Consider the following 20,465-nt stretch of genomic DNA (forward strand, 5'->3'; position numbering starts at 1 on the left):
TTGCTAATGCTGGTTTTGCTAATGTTGCCTACTGCAGCTTTAATCCTGGTTCTGCTAATGTTACGTACTGCAGTTTTAATCCTGGTTCTGCTAATGTCACGTACTGCAGCTTTAATCCTGGTTCTGCTAATGTCACGTACTGCAGCTTTAATCCTGGTTCTGCTAATAATAATAATAATAAGTTGGACTTATATAGCGCCTTTCACAATACCCAAGGACGCTTTACAAAATAGAAAAATACATCAAGATACAATATTAGAGACAGACACATGAGAGACGCATGAATACATAAATGATAGGACACAATAATAATAATAATAATAAATTTTATTTATAGGCGTCTTTCAGGACTCTCACGGTCACCGTACATAAAAGAATAAACATACAAACAGCATAAAACAGCAATAAAAACAGGGAAAGAATTTTAAATATATATATAGTCAAGAGAACAGGCTAAAGACTGTATGCTGTCCTAAACAAGTAAGTTTTGAGGCGTGATTTAAAAATGTCTAGAGAGTCAATATTACGAATGTCTGGTGGGAGGGAGTTCCAGAGACGGGGAGCCGAACGGCTAAAAGCTCTAGACCCCATGGTAGTCAGACGGGCTGGAGGGACAATAAGACTAATGGATAAGGAAGATCTAAGGGTCCGGCTGGGTCTATTTATATGAAGGAGCTTGGTGAGATATGGAGGAGCAAGATGATGGATAGCCTTAAAAATGAGCAGTATAAGTTTATAGTCAATGCGAAATTTAACAGGGAGCCAGTGGAGCTGTTGAAGAACGGGGGTGATGTGATGAATGGATGGGGTTCTAGAAATGACACGGGCAGCAGCATTCTGAACTAGTTGTAGCTTATGGAGGGACTTGAGGGGGAGACCAAACAGAAGAGAATTGCAATAGTCCAAACGGGATGTGACCAGGGAGTGGACCAGAATGGCAGTATTGTCAGGAGTGAGGGAAGGACGGAGACGGTTAATATGACGAATATAAAATGTCACGTACTGCAGCTTTAATCCTGGTTCTGCTAATGTCACGTACTGCAGCTTTAATCCTGGTTCTGCTAATGTCACGTACTGCAGCTTTAATCCTGGTTCTGCTAATGTCACGTACTGCAGCTTTAATCCTGGTTCTGCTAATGTCACGTACTGCAGCTTTAATCCTGGTTCTGCTAATGTCACGTACTGCAGCTTTAATCCTGGTTCTGCTAATGTCACGTACTGCAGCTTTAATCCTGCCTGTAGAGCCGCTCCGCTGGGTGTCGCTGTTTAATCGCTCCGGTTTAAAGGAGACGCAACAATAGCTGCTGAATGTGCTGAGTGTTTGTGTTTCCTCCTGCTGTCCGGATCACTATCGCTTTAAGAAGATCATAATTCAGCCTGTTCGAGCCTAAATCATGTATTTTATATTATTATAACTTTCATTTCTTTATTAATGATGATTTAATTCTATAGAATTGGTGATGAACGAGGCGGTGAGCGGGACGTGGTGAAATGTTTACCTGTCCTGCAGGGCCTTTACCCAGCAAAGTGCTTTATTATTATTATTATTATCATCATTATTACTATTTTATTTTGTTTTCATGTCTGCTCGGGTTTGTGCTGAATAATTAAAACTGATCAGGATTCCTGTGGGACGCGGTGATGGAAGTTCAGCATGTTTATAAAAAGGAAGAACCGGAGGAGGAGCCCGAGCTGAAATCCCCGGACTCGGGTGAGACCCGGACGCCGAGGAGAGCGCTCCGAGGCCGGGGAGCGACCCGAGCGGACCCCGCTGCTCTGCTTTCATCACCGGACACTAACGGAGCAGCGGGCACTAATGCTCCGAGTGTACCGGGATCCGGACGGGTTCTGCGGGACAGATCTACCCGGTCTGTGCCTTTATGGAGGAGGAAGGACATAGCGGAGGAACAGGAAGGAGGAGAAGACGAGGACGAGGACGAGGATGAAGCTCCACGCCGGAGGAAAGCAGCCTGCCCGCGGCGCAGGAGGAACCCAGAGCCGGTCCCAGACTCCACAGCTCCGTACGCGTTTAACATCTCATTCCTTTATCTTCAGTCCTAACACACCTGAAGGAACCTGCTGATGTGCAGGAGGTCTGGAGGTGTAACCTGGTGTAGGTGGTGCATGCACTGAGCTGCTGGCAGAGATCAGATGAAGCTGCTGATGTTTAGGTTCTCTTAAAGGGATCTGTCTGGGTGTGAGGGGCTGCAAGTTATGATGCCGCTCGGCTCAGTGTTTCCTGATCGAATCTTCTCCCATGAGCTTCAAAATAATGTTAGAACTCATTCTGACTAACTGAAGGCTTTGTGAAAGGTTTCATCATTGATTACCACAGACAATCATTTCATCAGGGTTTTCTTTACTGAGGAAATAAAAGTCAACACAGACAGACAGACAGACAGACAGACAGACAGACAGAGATAGATAGATAGATAGACAGACAGAGTTAGATAGAAAGACAGACAGACAGATATACAGTTAGATAGAAAGACAGACAGACAGATATACAGTTAGATAGAAAGACAGACAGACAGATATACAGTTAGAAAGACAGACAGATATACAGTTAGATAGAAAGACAGACAGACAGATATACAGTTAGAAAGACAGACAGATATACAGTTAGATAGAAAGACAGACAGACAGATATACAGTTAGATAGAAAGACAGACAGACAGATATACAGTTAGAAAGACAGACAGATATACAGTTAGATAGAAAGACAGACAGACAGATATACAGTTAGATAGACAGACAGACAGACATATATACAGTTAGATAGACAGAAACAGACAGATATACAGTTAGATAGACAGACAGACAGACATATATACAGTTAGATAGACAGAAACAGACAGATATACAGTTAGATAGACAGACAGACAGACATATATACAGTTAGATAGACAGACAGATATATATACAGTTAGATAGAAAGACAGACAGACAGATATACAGTTAGATAGATAGACAGAAAGACAGACAGATACACAGTTAGATAGAAAGACAGACAGACAGATATACAGTTAGATAGAAAGACAGACAGACAGATATACAGTTAGATAGACAGACAGATATACAGTTAGATAGACAGACAGATATACAGTTAGATAGACAGACAGACAGACAGATATACAGTTAGATAGACAGACAGACAGACAGATATACAGTTAGATAGGCAGACAGATATACAGTTAGACACAGATTGACAGACAGACAGATAGATAGACAGAGACACACAGACAGATATACAGTTAGACACACAGACACACAGACAGACAGACAGACAGACAGATAGATAGATAGATAGATAATAATAATATGTGAAACGTACCAGACTTGGAAGTATGTCTGTGGGCATTTGTGCCAGTTTGATGGAAAGATGAGGGCGTTTGTATGGCTGGGCGCTGTTGTTCCGGTTCTTTCCAGAGCTGTTGAGTGGTTTTCTGAAATGATAAAATATATTTATTTATTTATCCTTGTGGTTGAACGGGAGAACTTCTCTGTGCCCGTATAAATCAGACTGGTTTGACTGCACCTACAAAAATGTACATGGATTAGTCGTCTCTCGCCAAGGTCAGGCAGAAAACCTACAGCCTTCAGCTTAAATTCGTCTGGCTCATCGTGTAGTTCCTCCATCCTGGTGTATTTACAGACCCTGATTCCAGAATATTTGGGACGTTTAGTAAAATGCAGTAACGATAAGAATCGGTGATGTGTTCATTCTCTCGAGTCTTTATTTAACTTAATTGTAGTTTGTAAAAAATAAACCACACACCTGATGTTTATCCTGAAAGGACAAATGAATCATTCCGATACTAACGTTTCCTCCTGTCTCGTGTTATAGGTGTGATGAGAGTACGGACGGCACAGGGGCTCGAGGTAACTTCACAATAATGTTTATAGTCTCACTGTGTAGAACGTGTGTGGATTTCTGGCTGCACTGACTCTTAACCCCCCCCCCCCCCCCCCCCCCATTCCGACAGCACCTGGAACCAAGCGGGCGCAGAACCGCGGCAGGACCACCTCGAGTCGGGCGCACCGGGGCTCACCGCGGGTCGTGTGTAAGAGCGAACCGGAGCTGGAGAACGCCATGGGTACGATGAGCGGATTAGTATGGGTGCTACGTAACGGTCATGTACAGGGGTGTGAAAAAGTAACAGTTACTGTGTTTAGGTCACCTTACATCATGTAAATATCACTTTTACTCTAATTCTTCTGCTGATTAACTGATAACTGTAATAAGTTCAGGGCGGGCGGTTCAGGACGGGCGGTTCAGGGCGGGACGGGCGGTTCAGGACGGGTGGTTCAGGGCGGGCGGTTCAAGGCGGGTGGTTCAGAACATGTAATAAATTCAGGACGGTTGGTTCGGGACGAGTGGGTCATGAAGAGTGGGTCAGGAAGGGACGGGTCAGTGCGGGCGGCTTGGGACGGGACGGGTGGTGGACCGTCCTGTCCTGAACCACCCTCAGGGCGGGTGGTTCAGGACAGGACGGGACGGGCGGTTCAGGGCGGGTGGTTCAGGGCGGTTCAGGGCGGTTCAGGGCGGGGCAGGACGGGCGGTTCGGGGCGGGGCGGGACGGGCGGTTCGGGGCGGGACGGGCGGTTCGGGGCGGGACGGGCGGTTCAGGACGGGTGGTTCGGGGCGGGCGGTTCAGGGCGGGCGGTTCAGGACGGGTGGTTCAGGGCGGGCGGTTTAGGACGGGTGGTTCAGAACATGTAATAAATTCAGGACGGTTGGTTCAGGACGAGTGGGTCATGAAGAGTGGGTCAGGAAGGGACGGGTCAGTGCGGGCGGCTTGGGACGGGACGGGTGGTGGACCGTCCTGTCCTGAACCACCCTCAGGGCGGGTGGTTCAGGACAGGACGGGACGGGCGGTTCAGGGCGGGTGGTTCAGGGCGGTTCAGGGCGGGGCAGGACGGGCGGTTCGGGGCGGGGCAGGACGGGCGGTTCGGGGCGGGGCGGGACGGGCGGTTCGGGGCGGGACGGGCGGTTCAGGACGGGTGGTTCGGGGCGGGACGGGCGGTTCAGGACGGGTGGTTCAGGGCGGGCGGTTCAGGGCGGGCGGTTCAGGACGGGTGGTTCAGGGCGGGCGGTTTAGGACGGGTGGTTCAGGGCGGGCGGTTCAGGACGGGTGGTTTAGGACGGGTGGTTCAGGGCGGGTGGTTCAGGACGGGCGGTTCAGGGCGGGTGGTTCAGGACGGGTGGTTCGGGGCGGGACGGGCGGTTCAGGACGGGCGGTTCAGGGCGGGCGGTTCAGGGCGGGCGGTTCAGGACGGGCGGTTCAGGGCGGGCGGTTTAGGACGGGTGGTTCAGGGCGGGTGGTTCAGGACGGGCGGTTCAGGGCGGGTGGTTCAGGACGGGTGGTTCGGGGCAGGACGGGCGGTTCAGGACGGGCGGTTCAGGGCGGGCGGTTTAGGACGGGTGGTTCAGGGCGGGCGGTTCAGGACGGGTGGTTTAGGACGGGTGGTTCAGGGCGGGTGGTTCAGGACGGGCGGTTCAGGGCGGGTGGTTCGGGGCGGGCGGTTCGGGGCGGGACGGGCGGTTCAGGACGGGTGGTTCAGGGCGGTTCAGGGCGGTTCAGGTGGGCGGGACGGGCGGTTCAGGACAGGTGGTTCAGGGCGGGCGGTTTAGGACGGGTGGTTTAGGACGGGTGGTTTAGGACGGGTGGTTCAGGGCGGGTGGTTCAGGACGGGCGGTTCAGGGCGGGCGGTTCAGGGCGGGTGGTTCAGGACGGGCGGTTCGGGGCGGGACGGGCGGTTCAGGACGGGTGGTTCAGGGCGGTTCAGGTGGGCGGGACGGGCGGTTCAGGACGGGCGGTTCAGGACGGGTGGTTCAGGGCGGTTCAGGTGGGCGGGACGGGCGGTTCAGGACAGGTGGTTCAGGGCGGGTGGTTCAGGGCGGGCGGTTCAGGGCGGGCGGTTCAGGGCGGGGCAGGACGGGCGGTTCGGGACGGGCGGTTTGGGACGGGTGGTTCGGGGCGGGCGGTTCGGGACGGGTGGTTCAGGGCGGGACGGGCGGTTCAGGACAGGTGGTTCAGGGCGGGCGGTTCAGGACAGGCGGTTCAGGGCGGGGCAGGACGGGCGGTTCGGGGCGGGTGGTTCGGGACGGGCGGTTCGGGGCGGGCGGTTCGGGACGGGTGGTTCAGGGTGGGACGGGCGGTTCAGGACAGGTGGTTCAGGGCGGGCGGTTCAGGACGGGCGGTTCAGGGCGGGCGGTTCAGGGCAGGGCGGGGCGGGGCGGGGCGGGCGGTTCAGGTTCAGGTTCAGGGCGGGGCAGGGCGGGCGGTTCGGGACGGGTGGTTCGGGGCGGGCGGGCGGTTCGGGGCGGGCGGGCGGTTCGGGACGGGTGGTTCGGGGCGGGACGGGCGGTTCGGGACAGGTGGTTCAGGGCGGGCGGTTCAGGACAGGCGGTTCAGGGCGGGCGGTTCAGGGCGGGCGGTTCGGGACGGGTGGTTCGGGGCGGGTGGTTCGGGACGGGTGGTTTAGGGCGGGTGGTTCGGGACGGGTGGTTCGGGGCGGGTGGTTTAGGGCGGGCGGTTCGGGACGGGTGGTTCGGGGCGGGTGGTTTAGGGCGGGCGGTTCGGGGCGGGTGGTTTAGGGCGGGCGGTTCGGGACGGGTGGTTCGGGGCGGGTGGTTTAGGGCGGGCGGTTCGGGGCGGGTGGTTTAGGGCGGGCGGTTCGGGACGGGTGGTTCGGGGCGGGTGGTTTAGGGCGGGCGGTTCGGGACGGGTGGTTTGGATGTTTTTTTTGCTGTTTGGTGTGAATCTCCTGTACAAAAGCAATAAAATAAAATTTGTTCTGTCCTGTTTTAATTCTACAGATCAAACAGTAGAGGCAGCTGAGAAGAAAACAAGGTAAACTTCCTTTCTCTCACATTCTCTCTCTCTCTCTCTCTCTCTCTCACATACACACACACACACACAAGTGGGCCGTACGTGTGTACAAATTTAAAGCTGAATTTAAACACAAGCATTCCAAAAATGAATAGCGGTGGCTCGGTGGGTGGCACTGTCGCCTCACAGCAAGAAGGTCCCGGGTTCGATCCCCAGGTGAACTGGTCTGGGTCCTTTCTGTGTGAAGTTTGCATGTTCTCCCCGTGTCTGTGTGGGTTTTCTCTGGGAGCTCCGGTTTCCTCCAACAGTCCAAAGACAAGACAAGATGAATCTTGTGTAAGCAGTGACTACCTGTCCGGTCATGGATGTAACCAAAGTGTAGGGACGTTGTAGCCTAGTGGTTAAGGTACTGGACTAGTACTCGGAAGGTCGCTGGTTTAAGCCCCACCACTGCCTGGTTGCTGCTGTTGGGCCCTTGAGCAAGGCCCTTAAGCCTTAATTGCTTAGACTGTATACTGCCACAGTACTGTAAGTCACTTTGGATAAAAGCGCCTGATAAATGCTGAAAATGTAAATGTAAATATTAATGTGTATATACAGTATATATATAATATATAATTCTTTCTTCATGTGATCCTTCTCAGTGGTGAGGAGGATCGTGACAGAAAGCAGGACGACGTGCCGCAGAACGAAGGAGATTCGTCGGTCAACGACGACCCAAAAGACGGACTTTACAAGCCTCGGGCACAGAGGTACATCCCATAATTCCTCACAGGCCTCTTTTCCTAAGCTTTCACGCTTCAGCGCTCATCCGAAATCCAGAACGCCCTGAGATGGTTGATTCGAGTGAGAACGGATCCTCTAGCGACCCCCGCTCCAACCCCGTGGCTGGGTACGAGTATGAACTGCTGCATCATGCTGGTAACCCCGGCTGTGTCCCAAATCACACGTGGGTTAAAATAAATGTGGTGGGATAAACTCCGCCCTCGGATTGAGGGGAATCGATGCCGATTCGGAGCGCGTCCAAATTCAGAATTTGGAAAGCGAGCCTCCAGGTCTCATCACGCCTCCTGCGATCACACTCGCCTCTCCCATACGACCCGCTCTGGTACGCTCGGAACCAAATTTAGCACAGCGAGGCTGCGCACACACACACACGCACACACACACACACACACACACACACACACGTTCTTGTACACCCAGGGACAATCGAGCAGCTAGTGCAGTTTTCAAGCAGTGCCCCCCCCAGAGGATCTGAATACCCAGAGGCTGCTCACATGGACACGGAGAAAACATGCCAGACCCCTCACAAACAGGATGTGGCACAGCTCCAGGGTTCCGAGGACCTGGTTTTAATTTTCACCTTCAGTCAGTCCTTGTATGGAGATCATTTGTAGTCCATGTGGTTCCCGCCTTGTATCTTCTAAAAACATGCGGAGAAATAAATCGCCCCCAGGTGTGAGGACGGGTGTGTTGCCTGTCCAGGGTTTGTACCCGTTTTGTGTTTTTTTTGGAAGGGAGGTGGTATTGTAAACAATATCCATCACTGACAAACTTTCCTGTTCTTCAGTGAGGATGAGGAGGGGGTCAGCAGTGAAGAAGACTTGCCCTTCAAAGATGACCTGAACGACCAAAGCTATGATCCCAAATCTGAGAGGTATCATTTCATGTGTCTTTTCTTTTTGGTAGCATAGGTGGGGCCTTAAGTAAAGAGCAGAGCACATTGTCATGATGCAGTGAGGACAGAATCTCTCACAGCATTGAGGTGGCACCTCAGATTCTGGTGTGGAACTGTGGAAGGTTTTAAATGTTGTGCTGCAGTTCCACTCTGAGCCACCAGGTGCCGCTGGAATCACAGTGTTGTGACAGACAATGTCAAGCACTACCACGCAAATGTCAAAACGGGTAATATTTATATTAATAAGATATTATTTTAGTTAAAATAGTCAACACTTTTAATTTAAGGTTATGTAAAATGTATGTTCTTTTTATAGTTTGTGTATTAGTAATAAAAATAAAATAGTTACAACAATTATGATGATTAAATAAATAATAAAATAACAGTAATAAAAAAGAATAATTAATAATATAGTACAATTGTAGTAATAACAACAGTAATAATTATAAATTAAGAACAAAAATGAAAATACACTGCACTTATTAATAAATGATTAAAATGATCTAGTAAAAATAATAATAATGATAATATGTTGATGATAAAGATGTTAGACACTGGACCGAGTTGGATTATGTGGTTAATGCCGCCTCATAAATGTTAAACTGTTAATTCAGGATAACAGTTAAAAAAAGGTGGGGATAAAAGTGTGTGGGGGTGGGTGGGTGTTAAATACATTTAAATTAGACTCCACACACTTCCAGAACAATTGTAGGAAAACTCTATCTGCTAGGATCCAGCAGGACCAGAGCAGGTTCTCCCCAGGTCATGGAACAGTCGACCAACTCTCTCCTGTTGTTTGACTGTGAGGGTTCATGATCATACTCCTGTCCACATGTGTGGTTAGTGGACCTGCAGTGTGTATGACTGTGTGAATGAGTGTATATGACTGCGTATGACTGCGTTTGAATGTGTATGAGTGTGTGTGACTGTGTAAATGAGTGTATATGACTGCGTATGAGTGTGTATGAGTGTGTATGAGTGTGTATATGAGTGTATATGACTGCGTATGACTGGGTATGAGTGCGTATGAGTGTGTATGGTTGCATTTGAGTGTGTATGACTGTGTAAATGAGTGTATATGACTGCATGTGAGTGTGTATGAGTGTGTATATGACTGCGTTTGAGTGTGTATGAGTGTTTTTGAGTGTGTATGACTGTGTAAATGAGTGTATATGACTGCGTATGAGTGTGTATGAGTGTGTATGAGTGTGTATATGACTGCGTTTGAGTGTGAATGACTGTGTATGACTGCATTTGAGTGTGTATGACTGCATTTGAGTGTGTATGACTGTGTAAATGAGTGTATATGACTGCATGTGAGTGTGTATGAGTGTGTGTGACTGTGTAAATGAGTGTATATGACTGCGTATGAGTGTGTATGAGTGTGTATGAGTGTGTATATGACTGCGTTTGAGTGTGTATGAGTGTGTGTGACTGTGTAAATGAGTGTATATGACTGCGTATGAGTGTGTATGAGTGTGTATGAGTGTGTATGAGTGTGTATATGACTGCGTTTGAGTGTGTATGAGTGTGTATGACTGTGTAAATGAGTGTGTATGACTGCATGTGAGTGTGTATGAGTGTGTATATGACTGCATGTGAGTGTGTATGAGTGTGTAAATGAGTGTATATGACTGCATGTGAGTGTGTATGAGTGTGTATATGACTGCGTTTGAGTGTGTATGAGTGTTTTTGAGTGTGTATGACTGTGTAAATGAGTGTATATGACTGCGTATGAGTGTGTATGAGTGTGTATGAGTGTGTATATGACTGCGTTTGAGTGTGAATGACTGTATGACTGCATTTGAGTGTGTATGACTGCATTTGAGTGTGTATGACTGTGTAAATGAGTGTATATGACTGCATGTGAGTGTGTATGAGTGTGTGTGACTGTGTAAATGAGTGTATATGACTGCGTATGAGTGTGTATGAGTGTGTATGAGTGTGTATATGACTGCGTTTGAGTGTGTATGAGTGTGTGTGACTGTGTAAATGAGTGTATATGACTGCGTTTGAGTGTGAATGACTGTGTATGACTGCATTTGAGTGTGTATGACTGCATTTGAGTGTGTATGACTGCATTTGAGTGTGTATGACTGTGTAAATGAGTGTATATGACTGCATGTGAGTGTGTATGAGTGTGTATATGACTGCGTTTGAGTGTGTATGAGTGTTTTTGAGATGTGTATGAGTGTGTATGAGTGTGTATATGAGTGTGTATGACTGCATTTGAGTGTGGATGACTGTGTATGACTGCATTTGAGTGTGGATGACTGTATGACTGCATTTGAGTGTGGATGACTGGATGACTGTGTAAATGACTGCGTATGACTGCGTATGACTGCATTTGAGTGTGGATGACTGTGGATGACTGCATTTGAGTGTGGATGACTGCATTTGAGTGTGGATGACTGGATGACTGTGTAAATGACTGCGTATGACTGCATTTGAGTGTGGATGACTGTGGATGACTGTAAATGACTGCGTATGACTGCATTTGAGTGTGGATGACTGTGTATGACTGCATTTGAGTGTGGATGACTGTGTATGACTGCATTTGAGTGTGGATGACTGTGTAAATGACTGCGTATGACTGCATTTGAGTGTGGATGACTGTGGATGACTGTGTAAATGACTGCGTATGACTGCATTTGAGTGTGGATGACTGTGTATGACTGCATTTGAGTGTGGATGACTGTGTATGACTGTGTAAATGACTGCGTATGACTGCATTTGAGTGTGTATGACTGCGTATGACTGCATTTGAGTGTGGATGACTGCGTATGACTGCATTTGAGTGTGTATGACTGTGTAAATGAGTGTATATGACTGCATGTGAGTGTGTATATGAGTGTGTATATGAGTGTGTGTGACTGTGACACAAGTTGTGTAAGGAACTGCAGGTGCACAGGGTACCTGCATCACTCCTACCAGTGAGGAGAACCTCCTGCTGGTGCTGCTGCTTTTACAGATGTACTAGTATAGGAACTTGTTCAGACACGTTTAACTGAGACGAAACCTTGAACATGCTGGAGGGATTTTAACCCACAGCCGGATCAGGGCACGCCCGGGTGGGGCTTGAAAATCTGGATGTGACTAGAGGAGCGTGGGCTGATCGGCACAGCCTGCTGCCCCCATAATCCTCACCAGGAGAAGTAAATGAAAGGGGAAATTAATTCTCTTTTCTGTTTCCCTGTTGCAGAGACGCCCCGAAGCCGAGGCGCCGAGCCCCCCCTCGGCTGAGAGAGAAGAAGGAGCGAGCGGCCGGGGCGGAGGGAGAGGAGGAAGGAGAGACGAAGGGTACGGAGGGCGACGTAGAGAAGGAGGTGAAGACCGAAGGAACCGAGGGAACGGATGTGAAGCAGGAGTCGAGAGACGGAGCAGATCCTCCCAGAAAGTGAGTACGGTCACGGCTCTCGTTCCACAGCTCATCTAAAATCAGACCAGTGAAGGGACCTGTGAGAAAGTTTTCACACCCCTGATCAGTCCGTGTTCAGTTCAAGTGAAAACTCCAGATCTAGACCAGCCTCCACTCTTCTGGTAAGGCCATTTGTCAGGTCAGGCACTAATATCGGATAAGAAGTTCTGGCTCTGTGAAGGCAGTTGCACCAGTGTGCAGACATGCTTGGACCTAATAAATCATTAGATCCACTAATTGGTGGCCTAAATACCCACAGATACACTCTGAAGTCTTGTGGAAAGCCTTCTTGGATGGATAGTGCTTATAGGCAGGTGTCCAAATACTTCTGACCATGTAGTAAACCTTATTTCCAAAGGGATTTCAGTTTAATTTGGTATTTATTATAGTTCCATCCCCTAGTGGATGATCTCTAAGCGCACAGGAGGAACACGTTACACTTTACGTTCTCCTGGACTGTGGCATCCCCTTTGTGTGTGTGTGTGTGTGTGTGTGTGTGTGTGTGTGTGTGTGTGTGTGTGTTCCGTCCGCGTATATTTATGTATTTGAATCTCTAGTTTTATTTACATCGCTCCCGTTTACTGTCCGCAGGAGAGGGAGGCGGAGGAAAGACGACAAAAGCCCTCGTCTGCCGAAAAGAAGGTAAAAGTACCTCTCTCTCTACACGCCTGTGCTTACGTGATCGTTGCTCTTGACCACCCGTGTGTTGACGGTGGTGTGTGTGGTGTGTTTGGTGCAGGAAGAAGCCGCCGGTGCAGTACGTGCGCTGTGAGATGGAGGGGTGTGGGACTGTTCTCGCCCATCCACGCTACCTTCAGGTGAGCGTTAGGAAACTCGGGTGTTTCTATCCCCCCCATATTTCACCCCGTGTGATCGTTGTCCAGACAGCAGAGGTGGAAAAATCCAATCTATCACAGGATTTTGGCTTAACTCAGGCAGTCATGTGTGTTTAGACGCCTGGCCGGCTGACAGCACCGGTAGGATTACAGTCCTGGTCTCTGCAGTCATAGACTAGCACAATAGACCCCGGCGCCACCCGAGCACCTAATTATAGTATCGTAGAATATAAAACTGTGATGTCAGAGTGGTAGAATAGTGGGTAAAGTACAGGACTAATCAGAAGGTCACTGGTTCAAGCCCTACATCTCTCACGTTGCCACTGTGGGACCTTCCTTTAACCCTCGGATTCTGTTTAGAAAAGCTGAATGTTGAACTAAACTAAATTATAGACAGCTTAAGGCGTTTATAGTTTCGTCCAAAATTATTGGCACCCCGAGAAATTCTTAGAAACAAATCATCACGGAAACATTTTTTTACATTTATATTTTACTTGTTTGGAGGGTTTATTATATCAAACCTTTTTTCAAGCGACCCACATTTTATCCATTATTATTTTTTATGTGACCTAGGCAACACAAGCAATGTATCTTACTCTCTCTGTGGTGTAACATAAAGCCTTCACAAGGGGGCGTTCATGTACAAGTTTGCGACCCAGGGTTTTAATTATTTTTCTCCAATTTTCTCCCCTAATCGAGTCGTATCCAGTTACCCTGATTGCGTTACGCTTCACCTCCCTCAAGCACAACCCTCAACTGCTGACTGACACACGCCCCCCCGACACGTGATCAGTACTGACCGCATCTTTTCACCTGCACGAGGCGAGTTCGTAAGCGCAACAGCCTTCTGTACGAAGAGCCGCACCCTGATCAGCATTATTCCTCAACTCTGCGCAGGCGCCGTCAACCAGCCAGCAGAGGTCGTAATTGCACCGGTTATGAGGAACCCTGGTCCGGCTTGTCCCCCACCCATGCAGCCTCCCAGCCCAGCCGGACGGCGGAGCTGAGATTTGATACGATGTGTTCGAAATCCCAGCTCTGGTGTGCTAGCGTAGTTTACCGCTGCGCCACCTGAGTGCGACTTAGGTTTTTTTTATTTTTATAGTATTAGTATCTAGTAGGGCTGTCAAACGATAAAATTTTTTAATCGCGATTAATCTCAGAATTTCATATAGTTAATCGCGATTAATCGCATTAAAAAAAATCTGTGTAAATGTTATAGAAAACAAGGATTTTTAAGTGAAATGTTACCATTAAAATGGTGAACATATTTTATCCTAAATGTACTGATGTTAAAAACTGCTGGGACAAGAGAAAACTGTAAGGGAGTTTTATTCACTCACATACTAGGTAGTAATACTATCCAGCAGAGACCCTCGACTTCGTATAAATGTCAGATTGTAGGTTAAAATTTCTCCATCAGCAAACATTGTAGATCAGCGGTGCTTCAGGTGGGATAAGGCGTAGTTATTGTAACAGACTTTTCTGTGCTTGTATCGTGACGATGGTTTGAGTGTGTTTTGACCCTTTGGGGCTTCCATAGTTCATGGAATAGCATGCTTGGCTAACGCGATGACTCTAGCTGTCCGCGATTCGTGTGTACCGTAACAGAAGTTAATGAAGTGTTAAATGCCCCCGACAATTTGTGGATACAGCGAGTATTTATTTCTTTATTAAGCGACGCTCGGTTACATTATGTTAACAAACCGCAAATGAAACGAACGGCGGTCCGACGTTAAAACGTTAATTCTACCAGTCAGACTTCCCCCCCCCCCGTCATGCCTCTGCGCCCCACACTTTGAGAAGCGCCGTCTTAATGAGAGATGCCGTGCACGGTCAAGTCTCAACATGAACTACGGATGACTCGCAGGGCCGAATAGAATTTGCGTTAACGGCACTATTTTTTAAAATCGCGTTAAATTGAGATCGCGTTAATGCGTTATTATCGCGTTCACTTCGACAGCCCTAGTATCTAGTATTACAGTCTAGGAACTTTCATGTAGTAATCCATGACTTTCTGTTTCACTGAGGTATGTATACGAAGTGACACGGGGGCCAAATTCTCTTGACGATTCAAGTAGAGTAAATGTGTGTAACCCGTTGCAAGTGATGGAGTTGCTTGAGCAATGTTGATGGTTCTAAAGCATTTCGACATAGAAATGTACTCGTAGTACATCATTCGGACCGATTTATATTTCGTCTCTGAGCAACATTCACATCGTCCATCCATCATCAGCCTCTCTCTCTCCGACAGCATCACATTAAATACCAGCACCTGATGAAGAAGAAGTACGTGTGCCCTCACCCGTCCTGCGGCAGACTCTTCCGCCTTCAGAAACAGTTACTGCGCCATGCCAAACACCACACGGGTACGTGCCAACCTTCCAGAAATAACAAAAACTCCACTGACCCTAACCCTAACCCTTGTGGATCTCATCACTCTCGGTGTGTGTGTGTGTGTGTGTGTGTGTGTGTAGATCAGAGGGACTACATCTGTGAGTTCTGTGCTCGAGCGTTTAAGAGTTCTCATAACCTCGCCGTGCACCGTATGATCCACACCGGAGAGAAACCGCTGCAGTGAGTAACACACACACACACACACACACACACACGCACACACACACACACACACACACACACGCACACACACACACACACACACACGCACACAGTGTACAGTTCCAGGAGGGAGCGAGGCTAGCACGTGCTTCCTATTGATCTGCAGCTGATCTAGCAATGATGGGCAGCTAAACACCCTCCTCCTCCATTTCTGCCCAGCAGTTGGCATGTGCCCTCTTTAAAACAAGGATGCACTGGATCCTTGACCATGACTGGCCGTGGCATTATTAAGACTCTTGTACATGACCAGAAGGAGAATAGGGAGACGCCACTCGTTATCCGATTTATTGCTGACAGGTATCAAACTAATGATATAATATGAACAATATGCTTGCAGATTTCTGTCAACAGTTTGGGGAAGGCCCGTTCCACCTTCAATTCCTCTTTGAACCATTTAGTAATCCCTCATGCTCTGTGTATGGAGCTTTCCCATCATGGAAGAGACCACTTCCATCAGGACAAGACTCCCCCCGTGGTGTTCTTCAGGTGTGAGCACAACACCGCGGAGCTCTCGAGTTCCGATCCCAGGCGGTGCTATCGACCCGGCCTGGTGTCCGAACTGGCACAGTCGTCAGAGCTGTGCAACTCTGACCTCTGCTGGCTGGAGGATCCGTGCTTTTGTTTCCACCTCGGAGGTCACTGGCATCGTAATCAGGATGTGACCATGAGCTTGTTGGACGTCTCATTTTAAAACCATAGTGACTTATAGAATGCCCCTCCCCCCCTTGCAGCCATAACAGTCTTCAATCTGTGTGAAGACTTCCTGCAAGATTTTGGTGTTTGCTCGGGGTTCCTCATACCGACCTCGTCAAACCCAGAGGCACGAGTCATCTTAAAGCGGGAATGGGCCTTCCCCAAACTCGTATCGGGGTCTTTCAAGCTCTTTCTTTTCAAGAGACCCACATTTTGTCCGCAAGTTTTATTGCGACACAGGCGACACATCAAAATGCAATAAAACAAAACGAATCTGGTCTTACTGTGGTTTACGTTTACATTTTCAGCATTTAGCAGATGCTTTTATCCAAAGTGACTTACGTTACGCAGTCTAAGCAATTGAGGGTTAAGGGCCCAACAGTGGCAACCCTGGCAGTGGTGGGGTTTGAACCAGCGACCTTCTGCTTACTAGTCCAGTACCTTAACCGCTAGGCTGCAACTGTCCACAACGGTTTACAATGTGTAGCGTAAAGCCCCCACAAGGGGGCGTTCGTGTACAGTTCATTTTTTGTCTCGTGACCCAGGGCTTAAAAACCCTGAAACCAGTAAAACTGGTTAAAATGGCCACAATTGATTATTAAGAGGGCGTCCACATACTTCTGGCCGTACAGCGTACCTGTCTAACACACACTCGAATTCCTCCACTCTGCTCTTCAGGTGTGAGATCTGCGGCTTCACCTGTCGCCAGAAAGCCTCCCTCAACTGGCACATGAAGAAGCACGACGCCGACGCCACCTACCAGTTCTCCTGCACCATCTGCGGCAAGAAGTTCGAGAAGAAGGACAGCGTGGTGGCGCACAAGGCCAAGAGCCACCCGGAGGTCCTGATCGCCGAGGCTCTCGCCGCCAACGCGGGCACCCTCGTCACCACCGCGACCATGCCGTCGGGACAGGTGACCCAGGTGGACGTGAACCCCGGCAGGGCGCCGGAGCAGGACCGGTCATCGCACTCCATGCAGACGCCCTCGGCAGGCGACGGGCAGAGGGATTTAGCAGGGGGCGGAGCCTCGTCCAATCGGACGATGCAAACTGTTCACTTTGTCTCCGCCCCCGTTTCCCAGCAACAGCTGGCCGTTCCGCCTCTCCCGCAGATCGTCCACATGACCTTCGCCGCTCTTCCGTCTACTCCTCGGCTCCCCCTGCAGTTGCCCCTGGCGATTAACTCCGCCCCTTCCGTCTCGCTCCTCCCGCCGGTGTCGGCCCGTCAGGCTTTCACGGCCGATCCTCCGCCCCCGTTGCCTGCCCCGCCCTCCTCTCGTCCTCACCCTCCGCCCTGCGGGGACCGGAAAGTGGACAGCGTGCTCTGGGAGGGCGGGAACATCGGCATGGGCGGAGTCTGGGATGCGGCGGGCGGAGCCGGCGAGGCTCAGGTGGTGACGGACAGCTCGGAGGAGCCCATCCAGCGCATACTGATGTAGCCGGCGCAGTTAGAACGAATTAGGAAGGTACACGAGGAGACTAGCGTAGTGTATTAGCACGTTCACGTCACGTTGGAGCCATAGTCGCGGCGAAAATCGCGACCGGCTAAATAACGGAAGTAAAAAATGCATATTTATAACAAGACCGACTCACCATGAGCTGCCAGGTTGTAAAACGATGGTACACACTCCTGTAAACGCTGTAGATTAATCAGAATACACCTTACTAATATTGAGCTACAAGTAAAGTCCTAATAAAAACTCCATTACCCACAATCCCATTGCAAATCTGACCAATCAGAGACTTCGCTGCACCATAACAGGAGAGCTGAATCGTATCAGCACACTCTCTGTGCTATCTTGCATAGGTACTAGCTAACGATACAGGCATAGCATAGTATGTAATATGAAGAACTCCATTACCCATAATCCCATTGCAAAACTGCATCATGGAAACGATGCTGAACCATATTAACCTCTCTATGTTAAGGTTACCATTATATGGTCTAATGGCCTGCCATCCTGCTTATTGGCATCATTCATCCTGGCATCTGTTTTCTTCTAGACGTTATACATTTTTACACCACCCGTGTTCTGGCCACTTCTTTGCACCAACCAGCAGCCGGTTCCCGTACAGAGCCGAGTCATGCTGTGCTCTGTGTGAATCCCTGACCAGTCCTAGGGATTGCACGACCCTACCTCCTTAAAGCACAGCCAGTTTTGTCTGTTGGACGCTCGTCCGGGTCAGTAGCACCGCTCTAGCCCACCTCCACCGCCCGATAGGCTGTCAAAACAGCTTAGACGCACCGAGACGTGGACTCGTGTGGTATCTGGTACCAGGTTACCACCAGCTCCTTTACCTTCTGTAGTCTGGTGCATCGTCCCACTGTTGGTGATAACTGGGTTCATCAGACCAGTTGACCCTCCCTTAATCTGATGTCCAGTTCCGATGCCTGTGCGTGCTCGTTGTAGAAGTCTTAGACGACCACAGCAACATGATTGGCTGTCCGAGATGGTCGGACGAGGCGCCCGCACGAGAGACGGTTGATGGTCGACTTCTGGTAGGTGAAAAGAAGAGGATGGCAGGATCCTTGGCCAGGGTTTGTGGTTCTGCTGCTGAGGCGGTTACAGTTGGGGAATTGGATACGACCAGAGTGTGCTCTCTACGTCTGTAAACAGAGCGTGGGTGGTGCGGGCGGTGAGGGTCCGTATTTAGCAATCTGTAATTCAGGCGTCAGCTGTTGGAAATGGATTGAAACGAACCCGACAGCATTAATCACACATCATTTTTATTCGACATCATAAGGTTATCCATCACTGACTGTAAATGAAAGGACGGGTTCATTAAAACATTTCCAAGGGTGTTTAGAGCTCGTATCAGCTGCTGCATCGTGGGATATGCGGTTCTTTTCCTTATAAAAAACTTGTTTCTACACTCACTGTCCATTTTATCAGCTCCACTTACCATATAGAAGCACTTTGTAGTTCTACAATTACTGACTGTAGTCCAGATGTTTCTCTGCATGCTTTGTTACCCCCCTTTCATCCTGTTCTTCAATGGTCAGGACCCCCACAGAGCAGGTATTATTTAGGTGGTGGATGATTCTCAGCACTGCAGTGACACTGACATGGTGCTGGTATGAGCGGATCAGACACAGCAGCGCTGCTGGAGTTTTTAAACACCTCACTGTCACTGCTGGACTGAGAATAGTCCACCAACCAAAACTATATCCAGCCAACAGCGTCCTGTGCCCACTGATGAAGGTCTAGAAGATGACCGACTCAAACAGCAGCAATAGATGAACGATCGTCTCTGACTTTACATCTACAAGGTGGACCGACTAGGTAGGAGCGTCTAATAGAGTGGACAGTGAGTGGACACGGTGTTTAAAAACTCAACCAGCACAACACACACTAACACACCAGCACCATGTCAGTGTCACTGCAGTGCTGAGAATCATCCACCACCTAAATAATACCTGCTCTGTGGTGGTCCTGTGGGGGTAACAAAGCATGTAGAGAAACAGATGGACTACAGTCAGTAATTGTAGAACTACAAAGTGCTTCTATATGGTAAGTGGAGCTGATAACATGGACAGTGAGTGTAGAAACCAGGAGGTGGTTGTAATGTTATGCGTGATTGGTGTAAGTGCCTGATAGGAAATTCTTTTTGTCACTGGTGCTAGTCTGCAGCTCTCCACAGCCAGTGTGGAACTGTAGTGAGAATTAGAAATGTCTCAATGAAGAAAAAAATGGGTTTAAAACCCCTAATATTAGTTTCTGGTTGTCATGGTGAACACGACAGTATAGCAATAAGTTTGTTTAGAACAATCGTACGGTTCTATTTACTACATACGTAACAGATTTGAACGTTTTATCGGTCGTGCGATTCCAACCTGACGTGAACGCTCTTTAGTAAACCTTAATGAAGTTAATTACATAGAAACCTAAACCGATCGTGTGTATTTAGACTGATTTTTGTATGTGTGTGTGTGTGTGTGTGTGTGTGTGTGTGTATCAGGGAACTTTGTGTTCATACTCAACTCAAGTATATAAAACGAAACCTAAACGCTTCCAGCTACACGTGGAAAACTTCACGTCGTTTCCGATCGTGTCGAGATGTTATTTATAACTGAACTGAAGTTGTACAGAAGGGGGCGCTGTTGTGTCCCGTAGGTCTGTTACACTCCGAGTTTGATTGAGTGTGTTTATCTCCGGCCCGTCATGACACGTCTGTTGCCGGCGCGAGTACTAAAGTTTATAACGTTAACAGTAGCGAATAATTCCGACTGTACTTGTGTGGAGTATGTTCCGAGCTTTAAAACCGCTTTTTGTACAGAACTAGTTTTAATTTTTTCGTATAATACTTCACGCTCTCGTTTTCAGTTTGTCGCATTTTAGTTTCTAGAGGATTTCAGCATTTTTGTCCATTTTTTTAAGCATA

The 20,465-nt window shown here is 48.8% G+C and overlaps 1 protein-coding gene across 1 annotated transcript; it reads left to right on the forward strand.

Annotated features, from left to right (window-relative positions):
* Positions 1-1,466: 1,466 nt before the first annotated feature.
* On the forward strand, positions 1,467-18,984 carry zfp91 (ZFP91 zinc finger protein, atypical E3 ubiquitin ligase). Its single transcript, XM_062995483.1, has 12 exons — positions 1,467-2,021; positions 3,848-3,882; positions 3,987-4,097; positions 6,824-6,857; positions 7,481-7,588; positions 8,410-8,496; positions 11,720-11,914; positions 12,527-12,577; positions 12,675-12,753; positions 15,026-15,140; positions 15,249-15,348; positions 16,762-18,984. The coding sequence occupies exons 1-12, from the start codon at positions 1,642-1,644 to the stop codon at positions 17,519-17,521; spliced, it is 2,055 nt and encodes a 684-aa protein (XP_062851553.1). The 5' UTR covers positions 1,467-1,641; the 3' UTR covers positions 17,522-18,984.
* The last annotated feature ends 1,481 nt before the right edge of the window (positions 18,985-20,465 follow it).

Source organism: Trichomycterus rosablanca, chromosome 5 (genome assembly GCF_030014385.1).
Source record: "Trichomycterus rosablanca isolate fTriRos1 chromosome 5, fTriRos1.hap1, whole genome shotgun sequence".
Taxonomy (NCBI): Eukaryota; Metazoa; Chordata; class Actinopteri; order Siluriformes; family Trichomycteridae; genus Trichomycterus; species Trichomycterus rosablanca.